The sequence below is a fragment of the Polyergus mexicanus genome, unplaced genomic scaffold, assembly GCF_030449975.1.
Source record: "Polyergus mexicanus isolate NDT 795.1 unplaced genomic scaffold, iyPolMexi1.0 SCAF_7, whole genome shotgun sequence".
NCBI classification, from domain to species: domain Eukaryota; kingdom Metazoa; phylum Arthropoda; class Insecta; order Hymenoptera; family Formicidae; genus Polyergus; species Polyergus mexicanus.
The window spans coordinates 7,571,788-7,592,844 of NW_027223327.1; the positions used below are offsets into that span (position 1 = coordinate 7,571,788).

The window sequence follows — 21,057 nt, forward strand, 5'->3', positions numbered from 1 at the left end:
TATATATATATATATATATATATATATATATATATATACATTGCTTACTGCATGTGTTGTATAAGACACGCAACACATATGTATAAGTTGAGAAGTTATATTTTATAAAATTATTTTAATTATTAGAATTTTTTCAATAATATATGCATGTGAAAGACCCTCTGTTTAATGACCATAAGTATTTTTTTATGACGAAATCAATCAATTAAATTTATATTTAATTAAAATTTACAATTACAATGATTCGTTGATTCGTATCTTAATTGGCTAACAATAAAGAAAATTTTAATAAGCGCAGCATGCGCGAGACACGCATATAAGAGATGCATACGTCACATATTCTCGCATGTTTTTCTTCATTTATTATCTACCAATATATATATAAACATATAGATGCTTCTACTCGGAGTTCAAGGCCACTAAACAGGTTTTTGAAACTTGCTGAGATTACGACGATGCTTCGCAAATCTTTTGGACTAGGATGTTGCAGATATTTAATTATTATGAAAGAGATGAATTTAGCGCAAATGGTAGCAAATTCGCCCTAATAAATGCAAAATAAATAGGAATAAATATAAAAATGTTTTTATCGTCTCTAATGCACAGAAAACTATTCAATCAATTAATTCATCGATTAATTAAAATTAAAGTATGCAAATGATATAATTTCGTAGATCATACAAGTGAAATTAAACAATTTTGAAATATATTTATTTCCTTAAAAAAAAAATATATATATATATATATATATATATATATATACGTTCATTTTCTCAAACATACATATCGCGTTATCTATTATTAATATGATTTCATTATTATGAAATCAGAGTTCACTAAATGAAAACATAAGATAAAATGTCAATCGCGGCAGTGAAAAAAACAATTATATATTTTTTTGCATTTTCACGATTATTTTATCAGTAATATGCTTCAAAAATATTTAATAATGACAGCATCCACTTAATTGTAATATTTCTTGTAAATCTAATATTAATGTAATTAAAATTTTTTTTATATTTGTATTATATGCTAATAAATAAAAAAACTCCAAGAAAAAAAAAATTAAAAAATAATTTGAAAAATTATTGTTTTATAATTACAGTTTCGTAATATTCTTACTTTCACAAATATGTCATAATTCTTACCATAAACAATCGTTAGTAGTGCAGAAAGCTGCTTAATCCGCATAATAAAGCACTGCATGACGAAAGACTGACGATTTCTCGATCCGCGCCTTCTTATAACTCGACGCTCGATCACTAACTGCGATCATCTACTAGGTAGATTTACCAGTTATTACAAGACTGGGATAACTTGGGGATAACCCAACGAAGCAAAACGTGTGCGTCGTCTCTGTGTATGCGTATACGCAGAGATATGGGGATGCACGGGGAAAGTACGTATATGTGATCGCACATGCTACAAACAAATCAACATAAATGCAACGATGGCGTATGTGAGCATCATCACAACTCAGTTCAAAAAACTTGTATCAAAGCGATAGCATATATATAGATATCAGAATACGCGATTAAAGAATTATTGCTGTTTGCATAAAATCATTTAAAAACTAAAGAAATTATAATTATACTTATATTAGTTACAAATTATACTTATACAAAATTATAATTTTACAGTTTTGAATGAAAAGTAATCGAAAATTTCTTGTAATAAATAAAAATATTTATTTCTTCTTGAATATTTTAATATATTTGATACAGAGACAAAGCTATGTATATTTTATATTTACATATTATTGTCCACAGCTTCTAGTTTTTCATCATCTTCAATAAACTCTTCTTTATTATTAAATGAATAGAAGGGGAGACCTGCTATCCATTTTAATGTTCTATATAACATTGATTAAGGTAAACAAAAAAAAATTTTTACTGTAACAAAATAAAAATTTATTATGCAAAAAGTATTATTCATCTCTAAAAGGATACATTTGTTCTGAAATCTCGGTATTCACCATATGTTTCAAAATATATTCTTTTTGAAATTTTTCTACTTCTTCTTCACACTCTTTCCAGTCCAATGTTTCATGAAGACCATCTGCACCATACCTCTTACCATAATAATCATAGTGTACCTGTCAATATATTATATATATATATATATATATATATATATATATATATATATATATATATATATATATATATATGGATTATGTCTATGGATTATATATATATATATATATATATATATATATATATATATATATATATATTTGTTGAATAATTTATTTTAAACAATTCAATGTCAATTATAGCAAATTAGTTATTATTAAATACTGATTTATAATTCCATTTGATATGACAATAACTGCAAATAATATAAATTCTACATTTTAAACATAATATTGCACTATCAACATTTCTTACATGACATAGACATAATCCTAAGCCGGGTGCAATTGGTATTTCCAGCTTATCCATTGTCTTAAATGCTTCATTGATTGTTTCTTCAGGTATAATATTTCTCGCAACCGCGATTACAACTGCGATCATTTTTCGAATTTGATGTAGCATGAAACTTTGTCCTTTAATTTCCAATATCGCAAATTCCATACCATCCAAAATAAACGTTTCCACACAGTGGAACTTAATTATGTAACGTTGTGCTCGTGGATCTAATGGTTTTCTGAATAAAACAAAAAATGTGTGCTTTAGTTTTAAGTAGTAAAGACAAATATATTCCTATGAATCAGTACTACTTACACTTTAGATGTGAAATTATGAAAATTGTGTGTGCCTTCCATAAGCTTCAAAATTGAGTTTAATCTATTTAAAGATTCTGGAGATAATCTGTAGTCAATATATGGTTTTCCAGCAATAGTTGACAATTGTTCAATTCTCTCATCTTCATTAACTTCTTCTCCAACTTTTAACAATGTCGGATCCTCGAGCGCAAATGCAAAAGTAGGAATAATGTATCTATACGTACGTGCGTCACACTGGTTTTTGCTGTTGAAACCTTTTGTCACTCGCTTTATTCCAAATACCCTGATTACATCAGGTAGAAACTTATTTATTACTGTCTTGTCAGGGTTTTCCGCTGCAAAAAATATTTAATACTTAATAGCATAGATTAATAATACAGATTAAAGATTATAGTATATTTAATAGTAGTAGAAGTATACTTAATAATATAGATTTAATATTTCAAATAAAAAAAATTTTTGAGCTGTTTTTAAATTTCATAACAAAATTCTGAATTTTATTAAGACAATAATTATTTATGAAAAAGTATTATTGTAAAGTTATTAGATTGAAATATAAATATTAATATAATCAATACTTTAAAATGAGATTTAATTTGCTAAATTTTTAAAAAAATCTATAAATATTAGATTAATATTATTAAAATGTATCTTACGCAGCTTCAATGAAACAATTTGTCTAATTGCTGATACTCCTTTGTCTGTACGTGCAGCTCTTTGAAAATTGATTAAACGTATATTCTCAAAATGTTCTGCAGTTATTAAGTCTGCCTTCAATAAGGCAGTAACCAAATCTTCTTCAATAGTTTTCATACTAGGATTTCTTTGCATGCCATAATAATCTTTACCAAGATAACCTAATAACACAGCATAATTTTTCCTTTTAATTCTTTGCACTGTCTCTATCTTTTGTATTTTAGCTTCAGTCTCGTTGCCATCGTCTAATATAGGTCTTTTCTCTCCATGCGTAGTATTTATATCAGGTTGAACTATAGAATCCCCTGTGGTTGACATAGTTCTATGACAAGTGTTTTCTAAATAAAGATATTTATATGAACATTAGATTAATTTATAATTAATATTAATTTATTAATTAATGTTAATATTAAAATTATATTTAAAATATGGTTTGAATATAAAAAAACAATATAACTCAAACATTTTATTCAAGTCTGTCACATTGTGTTTTTTCTCATATGTTTTACATTTTTATAAGAAAACTTATTTTGTATATAAATCAATTTATTTATATATTTTTATTTAATATACTTTGTATACCTAACTGAATTTTTAACCAGCGAAGTATAGAGTTATTTAAGAAGCAGTGTTTCGTCTTGTACAACATTAGCAATTAATTTATTTCTTTTATTTTATAAGTATATATATCCTATATTTAAACAATTCAAACTTCCCTTTCTCTTGTACTTTAATTAATTCACGTCATTTATATCACTTTTAGAAAAAAATAACATTTGCAATACAACGTATAACCTAACACTTAACACTTAACATGAGATTTTATTTCCAAAGCATATAGAATGGATTGAGCGTTGCGATAGACAAACGCGTGCTCGCTGTAGAGAGAGAGGTACTATATGGGAAGCCTATTTTGTCTCTTTTCCTAGCATCTCATTGGTGATTTTCTATATGGAGAGAAACAAAATCACCAATGAGATGCTAGGAAAAGAGACAAACATAGACCTCCCATATAATACCTCTTTTTCTACAGCAAGCGCACGTTTGTCTATCTCACAATGCTCAATCCAGTCTATATATCTATGGATTCGCGCGATGCGATATAATCTTGAAACGTGAAATAAAAAAAACACGAAGTTTAGTAAAAATATTATTTAAAAACACATAATTTATGTGTGCGATCGTGTTCTTGTATACAATTCTTAATAAATAAGTTCTCTAAACATGCTAACAAAATATGTAAACTCAGTATTTACTTATGGGAAATTCATACAGGTTAGGTACAGCTCTATTTTTTAAAAGAGAACTAAAAAATCTGCAATGACTAATTTTTCTCACTCAGTTTTTATAATATCAAATAATAAATTATAAAGAATTTCTATAGATATTAATATAGTTTTATATTATAAAGTTAGGGACACCACAATCAAATAATTAAATTATTTTATTTTATTTTTATTAGTTTAAAATGTATAAAACTGCTTTAGAAATTATATATATTAATTTATATATATATATATATATATATATATATATATATATATATGTATATATATGTAGTTATAACTTTTAAAGTAATTAAAAAAAATTATATATATAAATGTTTTATGTATATAATGGGAGAATCATTTATTCAAGTACAGAGAATTATAATACAAATGTTAAATATACGGAGAGATATTTAAACAGACGGAATTTTATTTCAGAACAAACTATCATTGCTTGGTGCTATTAATTATCCTAATGACTTTACACAAGTCAGGTATATACAAAAGCATTGGAATCCAAAATGGAAGAAATTAAGAAGAGAAAAAGTTATTAAAGTAAAGCTACCATCATTTGATGATGATGATGAAGATCCTACTAAAATGGATAAGGAGCAAATACGATCACGTATGAGAGAGTTTGGTTTTATTCCACAAAAAACTTGGCAGGAAAGATCAACATTTATCACCTCTACTCCCACAATTTTTGAATCTTATGTTGCTCCTGAAGGAGATGGAAAGTATTCTGCTATCACCAAAGAGGTATTCTTTTTCTTTTTGTTTCTAATTTAATGATATTGTTTATAATATAATTTGGAAAATATAAAATACACACAAGAAACACATTTTATAAAATATAAGATATATTGTCCTAAAATTTTTTTGCTAACACTAATAGTTTGCTGAATTTGAATATTAAATCTAATATATATGATATAAAGAATATGTATGCATTTTTTAAATCATTTATTTTATGATTGCAATATAGGGAGCAAAACAAAAATTTACATTTTTGGAGAAAAAGGGCAAATCTATAATGGCCATTAGAAAAATTAAATCGTTTGATGATACATTTAAGACATCCTTTTTTATAGAAGAAGCTACTGATATTTATCAAAAGGCACATGAAGCTTTAGCTGCGTAAGAAACACAATAGATATATAATATTTTTATAATTTACCTTATATAAATAATATTGCAAATTAAAGACATTATGAAAGAATAAAATTATGAATTAAAGAATTATGAAAAATATCAATAAATAAATATTGTCTTTATTTATCTATATTAACATTATTAAATAAAATAATTGTTTTAATTTCAGAAAAGATAAAGAGAAGTTAATACAATATGTTACAGAAACAGCATATCCTGTAAGTTTAAAATTTATTTTCATTGTTGCCAACTCAAATAAACACGAATCTATATTCATATAATATTATTGCATATTACAATAATTTTTAGAAAATGATACACAACTTGATGGATAAAACTATACACTGGAAGTTCTTAGAATCTTTGGAATCAGCTCGTCTTGTGCATGCAAGAAATACAGATATAATAACAAAGGAGAATGTTTTTGCACAACTTACTGTTCGATTCCACACACAACAGGTAACTTATTCTTCATAATTTATTTCTTTTACACAATATTAATGATCTCTAAACTAGAATCTCTCCTCTTTCTTTGCAGATATTGGCGATTTATGATAGGTTTGGTCGTTTAATGCAAGGAAGTGAGATTCTAAGAAAAGATGTATTAGAATACATAGTATTTGAAAAGCATTTAGCTAATGAATACGGCGTCTGGCGAATTCATGGTAAAATTATACCATCTTGGATGACTGTGACAGACGTAGCAGAAGGCACATATATTCTAAAAGATTCAAAAAAGAAAGATGATCCTATACCCACTGAGCCTCATCCTGTGGAAGCTACCTTAATAGAAGATACGTCAAAAGATATGCCAAAGAATGTGACGAATGCACCATCTTCGTGAATTATAATAAACAGGTACAATCCGCAGATCAGAGTGTGTCTACAAATTTTGAATAGCAAACATTTAAACGTATGAAATAAAAGATTTTAAATACATCTACAGAACATTAAATAATGTTTTAAACACACACACACACACACACACACATATATATATATATATATATAAAACGTTATTAAGCATATATTTATCAAAATATCTTAAATGTTATAGCTCCAGTAGAACCTTTCAGACTAACAACGCTGTATTTAGTATTAGCTATGGAATGGTGGTTTATAAACATTCTTCGTTATATAAATAAATAATACAGCACCAAATGCTATGTATATTAAAGAACAAAAAAGCCTAATGTTACTTCTAGTATCCTTGATTTTCTATTTAGGAATTCGGGAATGTAGTCTTTATAAATATATATATAAATATATATAAAAAATTATTACTATATTACAAATTATATATAATAATTATCATATATATTATAAATTAATGATAATTTCGCGCCCTTTTTTCCGTCATTTTCCCGCCTTATATTCCCGCCATAATCAACATTAAGTTGACAACGTCATTCCGGAGTTGATAACGAGACATCGCGAACGCGCGGGACAGATCGATCTTGAATCGCGATGCATTTAATTGGTGAGTAAGCGATATTTAGCATTATATTTAAATAGTTTTTGATTGTGCGTAGCACATATATAAATCCGATATTATTATTGTTTACGCGGTCACATATTGTTGTTATTCGCGCAGCAACATTCGAACAGGTAGCCAGCGACGCGATGCGCTATCATATATTTTACTCATTAATTTTCAAGCGCGATTGCGAAAAAAGGGATCATTCTCTGTTGAGTGATCAGTGAGTATGTCATTTTACGCAATTATTTAACTTGCACGATTAAATAATTCGTAATCGAGAGAGAGAGGCGACGATTTGTATTTCGAAACAAATATTTCGAGCGCTTTACTAGCCTCGTGAAGTATGTAGATATATCGACCCGTCGTATCAATGCGAAGCTGCTGACATTCCGAGTCGGTAACGGTCGCGGGACGGATCGATCCTGAATCGCGACGCATTTAATATTGTTGAGTAAGTCATAATTGCAATCATATTTTAACAATTTTTGATTACGTAGCATGTAAACCCAGTATTTGGCAACGTATTATTTACATGCGATCGTCGCTTTTGTCATTCGCGCGGAGACAGTCGAGCAAGTAGATCAACAATGCGACATTAGTTTTTGAGACACGTTTGCGAAAAGTACCACGTCGAACACATCGATCATAATGTACAAGTAAATAGCAACTATCACAATCGGCGGAATTACTTAATTCGATTAAGCGATTAAACGCGATTTGTCAAAGAGAATATTTCACGTGCTTTATATTTACTTGAATAGATATATTTATGTAAATCATTTTGTGTGTGTGTGTGTCTTATAATATATATATTTACAATAATTATCTTGTAATATTATAATCATATTTTAAAAATTTTCGACCGCGTGGCGTATAAATATGTTTATGTAACCATCGATAATTTGTTAAAACCTCTGCTGTTCGCGTGCATGCGAAGTTAGCCTTTATGCGGCGTCTACAATAGAGATTTTAAGCCCTAAGCCTTAAGAAATTGACCAATCACAGTCGAGTATGAGAAGAATACTCGACTGTGATTAGTCAATTTCTTAAAGCTTAGGACTTAAAATCTTATTGTAGACGTCGCTTAAGAGGCGACCGTGAAATACAACAAGCTTCGTGCGCTTTTCCCGCCTTATTTTCCCGCTATAATCAAGTATACATCGCATACAATTAAAATTGTAAGTATCGCGCGTTCATTAATTGTATTCAGATGTGATTAGTACGCGCGTAATCATAACTAATTGTTTTTTCAAATGCATATTTAATTGAAATTAATTGTTTTTTGCTAGTAAGTGCCACAAAAAAGCAACGAAGTGATATAAGAAAGGAACAGGAGGAGACAACTGAAACGACAACCATGATAATGGCGAAGCAATGACGTAAAGGATGTTGTGTACACCGGTAAGTTAAAACTGTTTTCTCTTTTAATTATGAGATAATGGATTTATAAAAATTCATATGTATAAAATGTATCTATAAGATGACAAATATTAAAAACGAGACAAAACCTAACGATTTAAAATATTTCCATTAATTTCTATAAAATACTTGATGTTAGAATTATTTATTTTAAAATCGTAAAAATTAAAATCATTAAAAAATAATAAAAATTATACTGAAAAATTATGAAAGTTTATATTAAAAATATAGAAATATATTATAAATGCATACCTCACAAATCCATTATGTCTTAAAATGGACAGATTAGGACAACGTAGGCTATAAATATTTAATCTTGAAATATATGTGATTGCTCGTCAATATGCATGCAAAGATACACACATACAAATAATTTATAAATTAATTAATTAAAAGACAAAGGGGAGAAACAAATTTTTATTATTGAAAAAGTGAACATATTATCGTTTTTTTTTTTTTTTAATTTCAGTTATATTTTTTCTAAGTGTATCCAAAATTTGTTTATGAAGGTCTGAATATTTTTTATTTCGTAATAGTATATTATGTTTTCGAGAACGAGTATTGCAAATGATATAAGCGCTCCCCAACAGAGTATCAGGAAAATTAATTGGACTTGATGTAAGTCGATAATATTGAACTCTATCTTTTCTATTTCCTCCATTTTTATATCCAACCAACGATCTTTAAGAGCGTCCATTAGTCCAACTTCGTTGAATTTAGTGAGTCTGGAAAATGCAGATTGACGATGAAAAAATATGTAATATCTATTAATTAGACAAATAGTTTCTTGAACGATAAATATAAATCCTAATGTTTATACTTACGCGTAATCTATAGTTTTCTTGAAGGGATAATTCTTCTGAACTCCGAACGATATGTAAGTCTCATTGTAATTACCCGTGACTTTGAGCGGGCAATCATTTCTATTCAATGCCATAAATCGATCGTCGATCTCGAACATTGCATATTTCTTCGGGTTATTGCAAATTGTGTTGTGCATATCCTCCGCGATGTTTATGAATCGAATACGCGCAAATAGATTTTTGTCTTTTCCATATTTATTCTAAAACATGCATAAATGGCATTTAAAATGGATATATTATCTTTAATTTGTTTTTATAGAAATTATTTAATATATGATATATGATAAAAAATTCTAAACCCGAAAAATGGACTTATTTATATAAGATCATATTTGACCATATATTATTATATCCAAGTATGATCTTATATCCATTTTTTTTACGGAAATATAATTTTTTACGTAATCTATTATAATATTTTTTTATATTACAAAAGGCTATTTTGCAATTTTATTTTATTTTTTTAAATATAATTATATTTATATTATATTTTACAAATATAATCCGCTACAATATACAAGCAAACTCTCGGATACCGTTATAGTGTGAAAATTTCTTTCGATATTGTATAAAAATTAATTTTGCTATTGATATTTAAGCGATTAATATTTATTAATTAAAATTCTTATATTTTAACAAAAAAAAGTAAATTTATATAAATAACTTTTGATATTTACATTAAGATAATAGTAGATCATAGAACCACGGAATGCTAGCAGGATCTTTTTTGTATTGGAAAAAAGAGTATCTAAATCCTCAAATGGTAGCGTCGTTTCTCTATTCGTCATGCGATATATGAGATGGGAACTAAAAGCTAACAATACCAGCCATGCGAATATACTCTTTGACAGTGACAAAATCTTAAACTTGTAAAAAGTGTCAGGTATGTAGCCTATGAAAAAGCACGGATTATGATTCATCTTTCCGTAACTTTAATCGTTCATAATTATTGTTTGGATCTATAACTGAATTTTTTTTTTTTTTTTTACTTTATCATATATATTTTGTGTTTATTCAAAAACTCCATTGACAAAAGGTTTTGATAAAATTATTTTGTCAGCAAGATAAAATGCGTTTTTTACACTTATTTGCTTAACTATCTTATGCACCTTGTGCGCACATCATGGCGAAAGAATAGAAAAAATGATCGCCCAGACTAAAATTTACGGAAACTTTCTTTTTAAGATCGCAACCCATCGGTATTTTCTGCAGAAAATAACCAACTGAGCTTAGGATAATAAACAGGAACACTATAGAATACCATGTTAGCGGTGAAAATAGCGTGAATACCCACGTATTATCAAATAGCGATTCTGGTTGAACATAAATGTGAAATCTGAAACGTCAATTCATTAACAATTATTCATACTACAGATAATAAAAAATATAAAACAATATTTTTTTCTTTTTGTTTTCTGGTCTTCTATTCGATTGTATAGAAAAGAATTTCAACTAATAATTCAGAAATGCGTGCGCTCATCGAAGAGGAGCAATTTCTCTGTCATAATTTATTATTTAATATGACGTGAAAACCCACTGGCTTTTCCAAAAAGCCGCTGTATAATCCAAGACATCCATACGATTTGTAAAGGATCCACTTCTCATAAGTACTTGTGCTTCATTTCGCTTTAGCATACCAGTTACGCCAGTATAGCTACCATTCTTTAGCCTTTCTCCAAAATCTCGATTGGTCGTTTTCATCGGGATAAATCTAAGGAACGCAATAATTTGATTTATGATTAATAAACTCCATTATGCGATCAAACAAATGCATAATATAAGATATCACACAAAGATAAATGTGCACAGTGTTTTATTATATTAAAAAATATTTATCGTAACGTACGTGAAATTGAGATAATCCGCAAGAAGATACCATAACTCGCCGCAAATACCAGTAACTTTTGTATCATTGTCGTAAAACATTACCATATTTTTTTCCTATAAACAGAAAAAAATTAATACGTGTTTTTCTATGTTATAACAATGTTATAATATGAAGAGTTATTAAAAATTTACAAATCTTGTAACATAACTATTGATCTCTTTAATTTCACTTCGTACCTCATAATACACAGCTCTCACGATCTCGTTTTTCATATCGTGTATTTCTACCGCTTGACTTTTAGCCAAATTTTCTTCTTGAAGAGTGGCAAATTGCGGTATACTGAACAACTGTACAAATTCCTGTTTTTGTTTTAACCAAATTATTCCACTCACAGCACAACAGCCGATGATTGCGAGTTGAAAGATCATAATCGTTAATACGCATCGCGCAACCATTTTTGCAAATTTTTAACGTTGGTCTAATTTTACGTCGATCGTGCAACATGAAATGTAAATAACTGAGAACATATTAGATTGCAATTTTTAACGTGACATATATTACGGTACGGTTTATCATTTCCTTTCATGATTTTTAATGCACAGTTGTTACGAGATCGCCGAAGATTGATATCGCGTAGATTAATCACTTTTCTGGATTAATGGACGTCAGACAGTAATCGCATTCATCGGTAATAATCTAGTTTAATGATATTCAAACCGAAACGCCTTATTTTGCCTGTCAATTAAGTATAATTATTTATTTGTTATTTCTTATACTTTATAATGACTGATATTAATTTTTGACAATTTGGTTCTTTCAAAAATGTAATATGTCTATTCTTTTATAAAGAATTTGGACAAATTTAATACAGATGTAATATAATCTCATTACATGTGTGATGTAAAAAAAATATATTCACATATGCGTGAATACAAGTCCAATGTTTATTTGAATTTATAAAATTTATTTTATTTTATTACATTTATTATTAGTTTACATCAAATTTTAATTTTTTGAGAGGAATAATAAAACAATTTTTTAGTTGTTATCTGGGAAAAGAATTCACTTAATTAAATATATATCTATATAAATATATATATATATATTTATATTTTATGGCAGAGCCATCGGTCACAATCGGGCTAATTAACATTTTGGATATAATTAATATATTTATATAAAAAAATAATTTGTAGATATTTTTTTGATTAATAGAATTTTTAATTATTACAATTTCAATTTTTACAGCATTATGACTTAGAAATACGAGCATTCACAATATAAATGTAGTAGTTTCTGAGTGTGAGTTAAAATCTTACTTATAAATAAATTTTTTATCTATTTGCAGTGGTGTAAATAAAAATTCACGATTGTTTGAGTTTATAAGCATACACGATTTTTTCGATTACGAGAATAATAAAAGCTATTATTGCTCCACAACACATCATTGCATTTACTAAAACAACTTGATCCATTCCAATTGCATCCATTGTCTTAACATTATTATTATCCTGAAATTTCTTTTCCAACCAACGATTTACTAGCGCATCCCAGAGTCCAACTTCCATTAATTTAAGTATTCTATTAATAGAGAGAATCATTTTACATAACAGATTATAAAATAGTATATCATTTTATTCATTTAAACTGCTGTTTTTTTACCCGAGATCGATGGTTCTTTTGTATTTAAAATTCTTTACGATGCCGGAAGCTATCCATATATGCAAGTAATGTTGTCCAATCGGAGTTAGGTTGCACAAAATCTTTCTTGTTTTGTACTCGTCTTCACCTTGGAATACAGCATATTTTTTTCTTCTCGACAAACACACCATTTCAAACATTTCTTCGACTGTTGATGCAAGGACGACGCGTTTCGCTGTTCTCACTTTTATAAAATCTTCCTTAGGGCTCACCTATAAATTTTGAATAATAATTCAGCATATATACAATACAAATGTATAAAGTATTTTTTTTTTATGGCTCTTTAAATCATATTATGTACAAAACAACAGAAATTTATTTAATGCAAAAAATAAAATATTTGAAATTTAATAAATTACGTTTATTAGCACATTATACATATAATTAGTATTAAGCATATATTTATTAATACTTTAAATGCGATGTCCGCTATAGAACCCTCCAGAGTAACAACGCTGTATGCAGTTTGAGTTACCAGAGATGGAAGATTATTGAATGGCATTACAATAATACTTTTTGTCATGTAAATAAATAATAAAGCACTAAATGACATATATAGTATAGAACAAAAGAGACTTAGAGATATTTCTAATATCTTTGATCTTCCATGAAGAACGTCGGGAATGTAACCTATTATAACATAATTCACATTATTTTTCATTATTAACATAAGAATTAAATATCATATCACTTCCATAAAAAAATTTTCTTTATAATAAATATTACATGTTAATTTTTTATGTGTTTTCTATGCATCGATAAAACATAGAATCTGATTTTTAAATCACGCGATTTTTAAATTAGCTTCAGAGAATTAAAAATTTCTGTTTATATCGCTTTCTCTTTACGAAAAATATACATAAAAACATATTACACTATTTTAATAGCAAGTAGGGCATCATGTAATATTTGTATTGCTATAAAATTTCATTACATTAATTTCAATAAAATTTCATTGGTATATAATTGTCGAAAAGCGAGAACAGGAATGGAACATTCAAACTGTTCATTCATACTTTGATTGCAAAACATTCCAAAGTTATAAAAGAAATGTTCGCCGAAGTTTGTGTTTTTGCATTTATCCTCAATCCGTGCAAGAATGATTTGTGACCAAAAACCACAGACGCTTAATATTACATGCATAATCAGTATAATGCACCATACTTTCCAAGAGAACACTTTTGCCATCCATGCGCTGTCATTATATTGCGTTTCCTCATGGCGAATATATGTTCGATAGCTGTCAAATTGTTTTACAATTATTACAGCCATCTATTATAAGTAGATTTTTATTAAACTTTTATCGAATTATTAACGATAAATTTTACATTAAAATATCTTTCTTTAGGAACTCATAATTATTTTTTCTTGATTTAATACTTTACAAGACTTGTCATCATTAAATAAGCAGCTAGGTATACCTGTTTATCCATAAAGGGATTGTAAAATCAGTAGCCACAAGTCGTTTACTGTACGTTTCGACTTTTGGTATAGCAATAGTTTCATTGTGAAAAAGTATGCCTAATAATCCGTGTTGATAAGTATTGTTTTCCTCTAACGCACCCAGGCTGTTTATATTTGATCTTATCGGTTGTAATCTAGATATATGAAATATCTTTTAACCATGGTTTATTATTTATATATATTATATATATTATAAGCTTTTTTATTTATATATATTATATATTTGCTGTATTAATATATTGTATATTGTATTAATCCGCTTTTATATTATCTAATCAGTGTAATCTTACGTAAAGTTTAACGATTCAGAGAGCAGAATCCATAATTCACCGCAGAGTCCTGTAACTTTCGTATTATTGTCATAGAATTCAAAGAAATTTGGTTCCTAAAATGTATAATCGAGAAAATCATTATTCAATTCTTCATAGTCTCTTTTTTTCTCTCTTTCTTAGTTTATATCTTATTATATAATTATCTAATAAACTATTGCATTATTATGTTGTAAGTAATAAAGATTTAATTGTCTGTTTTCCGATTATAAAAAAAATGTATTTTTCACGTTATTTTAATTATCACATTTCTAAGAATTAAATGTATGATATATTTTTAATCATTTTTTTTTCATTGATTCACACATAATACTCCTAATTATCTATCTTTTTGTTCTTATAAATTTTATTTCTTTACATTAAAATTTATGATGCCAAAATTAACATATTACGTGATATTAAAATCACAGAAAATAAACTTTTAAATGGTAATTAACTTATTTTAATATTCATTAATTAATAATAAGGTACTAATTCGTAGCATAGCGTTCTAGTTTCTAATTTATAGTTTATATTTATATATTATATATGAAAAAAATTTGAATATTCAAAGCTATATATTTTTTATATATTTAATTAATTAATTATTTAATTTTATAATATATAAAATATATACTTGACTTTGAATACATTCTCAAATTTTTTTTCGTAATATATAAATTCCTAGAATACTATGCTATATAAATTAACATATTATTATTAATGAATACATATTAAAATGAGAAATATAGATATTGCATGATTTCACAGAATATCAAAGAACAGCTATTAGATATCTGTGTAAAAACATACCTGAAAAGATGTTAAGGTCAAATTCTGCAATTGAAAATTGTGGTTTTCTAATGCTCGATTTTGTTTGAAACGTTCTTGTTGCATCTTGGCATACGCTGGTATACTAGAAATTGGCACGAAAATCTTCTTCATCTTATTCCAAATTACGCCGTTCATTATTTTAGATTAGGCGATAATAACATTTGATGTTAATTAGACGTCTCACAAAGATGTTTTGCCTGCACTTCAACGAGTTATAACGGCTAATAATGACTTACGTTATTTTCTTGCGTAATATAGTAACTCTGAAATTATTATCGTATACCTGATCGCGTTTGCTTAAGTTAACAGAATAAGAGACAAATGAGAAAATAAAAATGTTTGATATGTGTGTTTGCTTTAGATAATATCTCTTTCTGAAATTTCCTGGGTTAATACTTATTTCTGTTATTAGCATTAATTTCTCTGAGATTTTCTAACTGAGAAAATGATTATGGTTAATACTGATACAATATTCATCGATTATTCATACTTTTTAATTACAATATTTTCCATTTACTTAGGAAAGTGAATATTGCATATTATTATAAGAGATTTAGAGTAGAGATATGCTATCTAGATATATTAGGTCGTGTATATACGACCTTAGCGTAGATCGTGAATCTAAGATATCTTACAGTACATTTTGCTTACGTCATTTGCAGTTAATCAATTTTAATAGCTATCACACATGATCTACAGAATGCATTTGTATTTTTTTTCATGACACCTTGATGGCATATTGATATATGTTATCATACAGTGAAACTAATGCAAAGGTAAAAGCAGTCAAAAGGACAATATATGTATTATAATGCAGGAAGATATATGTGTGTGTGTGGGTGAACAAATTATATATTACAGATATTATTTTTTATGCAACTTTATAGACTTACACAGATATTATTTTTTATTACAAATTATCTTTTACGTAAAAATCTACCTTAGTAAAAAAAGTAAAAATGATTTACCACGGGATTTTAGATAAAATATTGTCATAATGAGACCTCAAAATATACATACGATACATGCAAATAATTAAACATTGATCATGCATTTAATATCATGTAATGTCATTTATAAATTGCAAATACAATCTAATTAGCGTAGAACAAAAATAAAAAAAATTAAATTATATATGAATGTAAGTTGAGAAAAACGTTTATCTCTTTCTATTCTAAAAAAATTGTATTCGATTTTATTAGTTCATTAGTTATTTATCATAATGATTCAATATATATTTCATTAATATAGGAGGGAGGGAGTGACTAATTGCAATATACGAAAAACATGAATTGTATATTATATTTGACTGAATATATAAAGGTCTTAAATGTATAAATGTATATAATCTTTCACTGAAATTTTTATTCGACATAAATTAACTTATCGTTAGATCTAAATTTCTATGGCAAACCTTCGAGGCGATTAGGATTACAATCGATACAAATTTCTCGATTCGGAGGTTCGTCAGTCCTAGAAGTCTTATTTAACTTTAATTAAATAGCACTTTCGCGCATTCTCCGATCATTGTCCGTCCGGTTAACGAACGTTGGAGGTAAAAACTGCTGAACGATAAGTCCAGTCCCCTTTATTTTTTTTTTCCAACAAACGGAACACGCTTTTTATATTTTTTCACATTAATACAAAATTATAAAAAGTTACAATACAGTCTTCCTTCGGATACTTTAATTCTACGTTTCCCCTAATCGCTCTGCATTGTTATTCATTATCTCAGTTTAAAATAGGCATTAATTTTGCGAAGTTTATCGTCAGATACTATCGAATCGAGTGGCAATAATTTAGCGTTTTTTTTAAAGATGTATATTCTACGTTCTATATACACAAATAACATATGATTTATACATTAACGCCGATATTTTTATCATTGTACGTTTAACATCGTTGAGTGTTAATAGATATTAAATCTCAATTATTTGTGTTTTCGAGGTCAAGGAATATTAAGAATGTATGGCTGAAGAAATAGCAACGTCTGAAAAATTTATCATAGTAAATTATCTCTCATTAGCGATGTAAAATTATGCTTACATTAAAACTTTATGAATTCGCAATACGCGCGTGAGATAGGGAAGCCATGAACACTATAATAAATTAATTCATTTTTGCGTTTTCTGTTACATATCAGCGTTATACGCTCTACAATTAAGGTCCGCCAATCAAAATATATATATATATATATATATATATATATATATATATATATATATATATATATGTATGTATATAAAATATACATATATAATATCGCGCACTAATAAATTAGTAGTAATAAATTAATTTTTGATTAAAAAGCGAGACCCCAAAAATTTATAGATAAAAAAGATACACATATGTAGTTATTATATAATATACAAATTGAATAATTTTTGTTAACAGTCAATATTCACTATCCGGATTTTGGCATATGACGATATGACGATTATAAAAATTGCCTTTTAAAAAACATCTTAAAACACACGTTCACAAAACACACACATTCGTACATTTTTTCTTTTTCACGCTTCGTCTCTCATTTCCGCTTATTACAATATATATCCGATTGCGCGTGCTCGCATCTTTTTGAACAATTCTGTAAAGATTATTTGAAAACATGATTCATAAGATATGCCTTATATAGAGCATAACAATATTCCATACAATATTATACTCTTTGGACAGAGCATGCATAATTAAACATTCGTTTTGATGTAGATATCAATATCCGTTGATATTGTATTCTGCAAGTTCATTTTTCTTTTTCTGAAATAGAATTATCTCTCTCTCTCTCTCTCTCTCTCTCTCTCTCTCTCTCTCTCTCTCTCTCTCTCTCTCTCTCTCTCTCTCTCTCTCTCTCTCTCTCTCTCTCTCTCTCTCTCTCCGCTTTTCTTATATATAACTTATGAATAAATGTATAAATTATACATATATTCTCACTCTAGTATATTGTTTCAATGAATATCTTTTCGTAAAAATAAATAAGGAAAAATCTTAAAAATTTTATTTTATTGTTGCACGAGTATAGTCATAAATGGGGAATCATGTTAAAACACGATATCCGATTCTATGTCCTGCCTATGTAAGTATTAAACTATTTTATACGTGTGTGACATTATTAACACATTATTAAGATAAACGGCAGTATAAAATACGTGCATATTTGTAACAATAAATAAATGCATGTATATGACAATGATTAAGTCTTGTAGCTAGTTTTTGTATTCTTCTTTCGTTTGATACTATCTAAAAGGAGTCTCCGATAGTGTCATGCGAATACATACGTATCACCCGAAATACGCGACAATATAAAATACATATATATTTGTAAAAATAAATAAATGTACATACATATGGCAGGGATTAGTATTGCAGCAGTTTCTTGTATTTAGTCTGTCCGTTTAATACTATCTAAAGAAGTATTCGATAGTGGCGTGAAGATTCGGTAGTGTTTTATCATTACTGACAATTTATTACGACAAATATACGAAAAAATACAAATTCATCGCAAAGTCGTTCATTTCGATACTCTCGTTTCAGTTGTGACTTTGCTAGGGTCGGGTAACCTGACAACCAATTGCGCACCATTTTGTAACGGTCTTGAGCCATTGTTGAGCGCATTCGGTTTAGGTACACCTGTCTGAGGTACTACTACAGGTAAAACTTTCTTCGCGCCGCTCAACTTGGGTGAACAACACTGTTTATCATCATAGACGTCATTTAGATTGACATTCGTAGTAGGATTCTGGTAATTAGACGTTTTTATCGGTGTTCCGTGTTCCGTATTGAAACCACAATTCAGTCTCTGTTCGACGCAGTTAGAATTCGGGAAAGTATTCACTGCCGGTAACATTTTTATTGCATTACTATGATCATTGAGATTGCAGATGACCGTTGGCTCAGTGCTTGTTTTCTGATCGCTCTTGTATATGGGCGCTGACAATTGTGTTGAATTGGTCTTGTTTGTGCTCTTATGGCTACTACCAGAGTAGCTGGTAATAGATTCATTACAAAAATCGCTCAAGTAGGTTCGATTTATATACCAATTGTGTAACCGGTGGTGAATCTCTGGAAACTGCGGCCTGCGATTCGCTACCTCATGCCAGCACTCAATCATTAGACTATATATCATTGTCGGACAGTCTTCCGGACACGGCAACAGTTGCCGTGAGCGAATCATGTCTATTACTTCCTGATTGTTATATCCATAATATGGCTAAAAAGAAAATTAAAATATATAATTGCAAGAAAAGAGTTTAAAATTGGAATATATCGCTTTTTATTCGAGATGGTTATTTTACCTGTAAACCATAGCTGTAGATTTCCCAGAGTACAACTCCGAAACTCCATACATCTGATTCGGTAGTGAATTTACCATAAAGAATTGACTCAGGTGGCATCCATCGAACAGGTAGTAGACTCTTGGATTGTACTCTATAATAGTCGCTGCTATATATATCTCGTGATAAACCAAAATCTGAGATTTTGACTGTTAAATCATCGCCCACTAAACAATTTCTTGCTGCCAAATCGCGATGGACGTAGTGATGACTAGCCAAATATTCCATGCCTAAGGAAAATGAGTAATTTTTAAAAGATATAACAAGATTATGAGAATCTGATTGTGTAAATAGAGTCAAGTATAGTAGAATAAATCAATACCTACCAGAGGCAATTTGTAAAGCAATTTGCAAAAACTCTGGTTGCTCTAGAATTTTTCCACTACTGTTGTTCAATGGAACATCCGATCTCGGGGAATGGCAAATTAAATATTCGTGTAGATCTCCTTGAGTCATGTACTCAAAGAGCATACACATTGGTTCTCCTTTTAATATTACACCAAGCAAACAAATAATATTTTGATGTTGTAAATCTGTCATGAGTTCGACTTCTCTTTTAAAATCGCTTTGAGTCTTCGGACTTGCATTCTCCTTTAATGTTTTCACTGCTACGTAAATAGATGGCTCGCATTTATTTCCGGTTTGCAATTCACCCTTGTAAACTTTTCCTAGAGAGAAAAAAATATTTAATATTAATTTAAAATACATTGTTTATCAAATTTAAATGATAAAAATTAAAGCTTTTTATTCTTACCAAAAGCACCTTCGCCCAACTCTTGCAAAAGCACGATATTATTTGTAGTAAATTGTCGTATTCTATTATTAGACGTTCTACTACTGCCACTGCTTAAGGTCCCAGTGCCCGGTGTTATGTTACCAGGTCCTGCCAAGAGAGAACTCATTTCCATAGGCTGTGTCGTGCTCCTCCTTCCATCATATATATTCTTATCACATTGAATACCGGTTAATATCTATTAAAACCAGA

At 28.3% G+C, this 21,057-nt stretch overlaps 5 protein-coding genes across 11 annotated transcripts in view; 1 reads left to right on the forward strand and 4 right to left on the reverse strand.

Moving 5' to 3' along the window:
- Positions 1 to 1,142: 1,142 nt before the first annotated feature.
- Pus1 (Pseudouridine synthase 1) lies at positions 1,143 to 4,338 on the reverse strand. Of its 3 annotated transcripts, XM_070298575.1 has the most exons (8): positions 4,007 to 4,338; positions 3,385 to 3,762; positions 2,953 to 3,063; positions 2,727 to 2,802; positions 2,391 to 2,649; positions 1,950 to 2,095; positions 1,754 to 1,852; positions 1,143 to 1,422 (listed from the first exon to the last, which is right to left on the reverse strand). In XM_070298575.1, exons 1-8 carry the CDS (start codon positions 4,071 to 4,073, stop codon positions 1,290 to 1,292), a joined length of 1,269 nt encoding a protein of 422 aa, XP_070154676.1. In that variant the 5' UTR covers positions 4,074 to 4,338; the 3' UTR covers positions 1,143 to 1,289. The 3 variants fall into 3 exon arrangements, with proteins under 3 accessions (XP_070154676.1, XP_070154674.1, XP_070154675.1); XM_070298573.1 differs by having other exon boundaries at positions 2,727 to 3,063; positions 4,007 to 4,336; XM_070298574.1 differs by having other exon boundaries at positions 2,727 to 3,063; positions 4,012 to 4,333.
- Positions 4,339 to 4,508: 170 nt separating this feature from the next.
- Mrpl45 (mitochondrial ribosomal protein L45) overlaps positions 4,509 to 21,057 on the forward strand; it is a 157,984-nt gene continuing 141,435 nt past the window's right edge. For 2 of the 4 annotated variants that reach the window (XR_011447214.1, XR_011447213.1), the window contains exons 1-8: positions 4,509 to 4,699; positions 5,131 to 5,451; positions 5,678 to 5,829; positions 6,014 to 6,062; positions 6,154 to 6,303; positions 6,383 to 6,702; positions 7,242 to 7,324; positions 8,614 to 8,725. Coding sequence is in view for 1 of the 4 variants with exons in the window: in XM_070299401.1 (XP_070155502.1) it covers positions 4,649 to 4,699; positions 5,131 to 5,451; positions 5,678 to 5,829; positions 6,014 to 6,062; positions 6,154 to 6,303; positions 6,383 to 6,688 (1,029 nt within the window). In the remaining 3 variants the exon portion in view is untranslated. Of the gene's footprint in view, positions 4,700 to 5,130; positions 5,452 to 5,677; positions 5,830 to 6,013; positions 6,063 to 6,153; positions 6,304 to 6,382; positions 7,052 to 7,241; positions 7,325 to 8,613; positions 8,726 to 21,057 lie in introns of those variants that run through there. The other 2 variants (XR_011447215.1, XM_070299401.1) reach the window with 2 other exon arrangements.
- LOC138935165 (glutamate receptor ionotropic, kainate glr-3-like) lies at positions 9,213 to 11,864 on the reverse strand. Its single transcript, XM_070299591.1, has 7 exons — positions 11,671 to 11,864; positions 11,453 to 11,547; positions 11,144 to 11,317; positions 10,716 to 10,942; positions 10,284 to 10,498; positions 9,568 to 9,806; positions 9,213 to 9,468 (listed from the first exon to the last, which is right to left on the reverse strand). The coding sequence occupies exons 1-7, from the start codon at positions 11,860 to 11,862 to the stop codon at positions 9,213 to 9,215; spliced, it is 1,398 nt and encodes a 465-aa protein (XP_070155692.1). The 5' UTR covers positions 11,863 to 11,864.
- Positions 12,785 to 16,035, reverse strand: LOC138935071 (glutamate receptor 2-like). The gene is made up of 7 exons (XM_070299400.1): positions 15,721 to 16,035; positions 14,890 to 14,984; positions 14,557 to 14,733; positions 14,152 to 14,375; positions 13,548 to 13,765; positions 13,097 to 13,347; positions 12,785 to 13,015 (listed from the first exon to the last, which is right to left on the reverse strand). Exons 1-7 carry the CDS (start codon positions 15,874 to 15,876, stop codon positions 12,799 to 12,801), a joined length of 1,338 nt encoding a protein of 445 aa, XP_070155501.1. The 5' UTR covers positions 15,877 to 16,035; the 3' UTR covers positions 12,785 to 12,798.
- Positions 18,066 to 21,057, reverse strand: part of Ror (tyrosine-protein kinase transmembrane receptor Ror) — a 222,676-nt gene continuing 219,684 nt past the window's right edge. For both annotated transcript variants that reach the window (XM_070299387.1, XM_070299389.1), the window contains 4 exons: positions 20,827 to 21,043; positions 20,399 to 20,740; positions 20,034 to 20,302; positions 18,066 to 19,948 (listed from right to left, as the gene is read on the reverse strand). In XM_070299387.1, the coding sequence (XP_070155488.1) occupies positions 19,250 to 19,948; positions 20,034 to 20,302; positions 20,399 to 20,740; positions 20,827 to 21,043 (1,527 nt within the window). In that variant the 3' untranslated portion in view covers positions 18,066 to 19,249. The remainder of the gene's footprint in view (positions 19,949 to 20,033; positions 20,303 to 20,398; positions 20,741 to 20,826; positions 21,044 to 21,057) is intronic.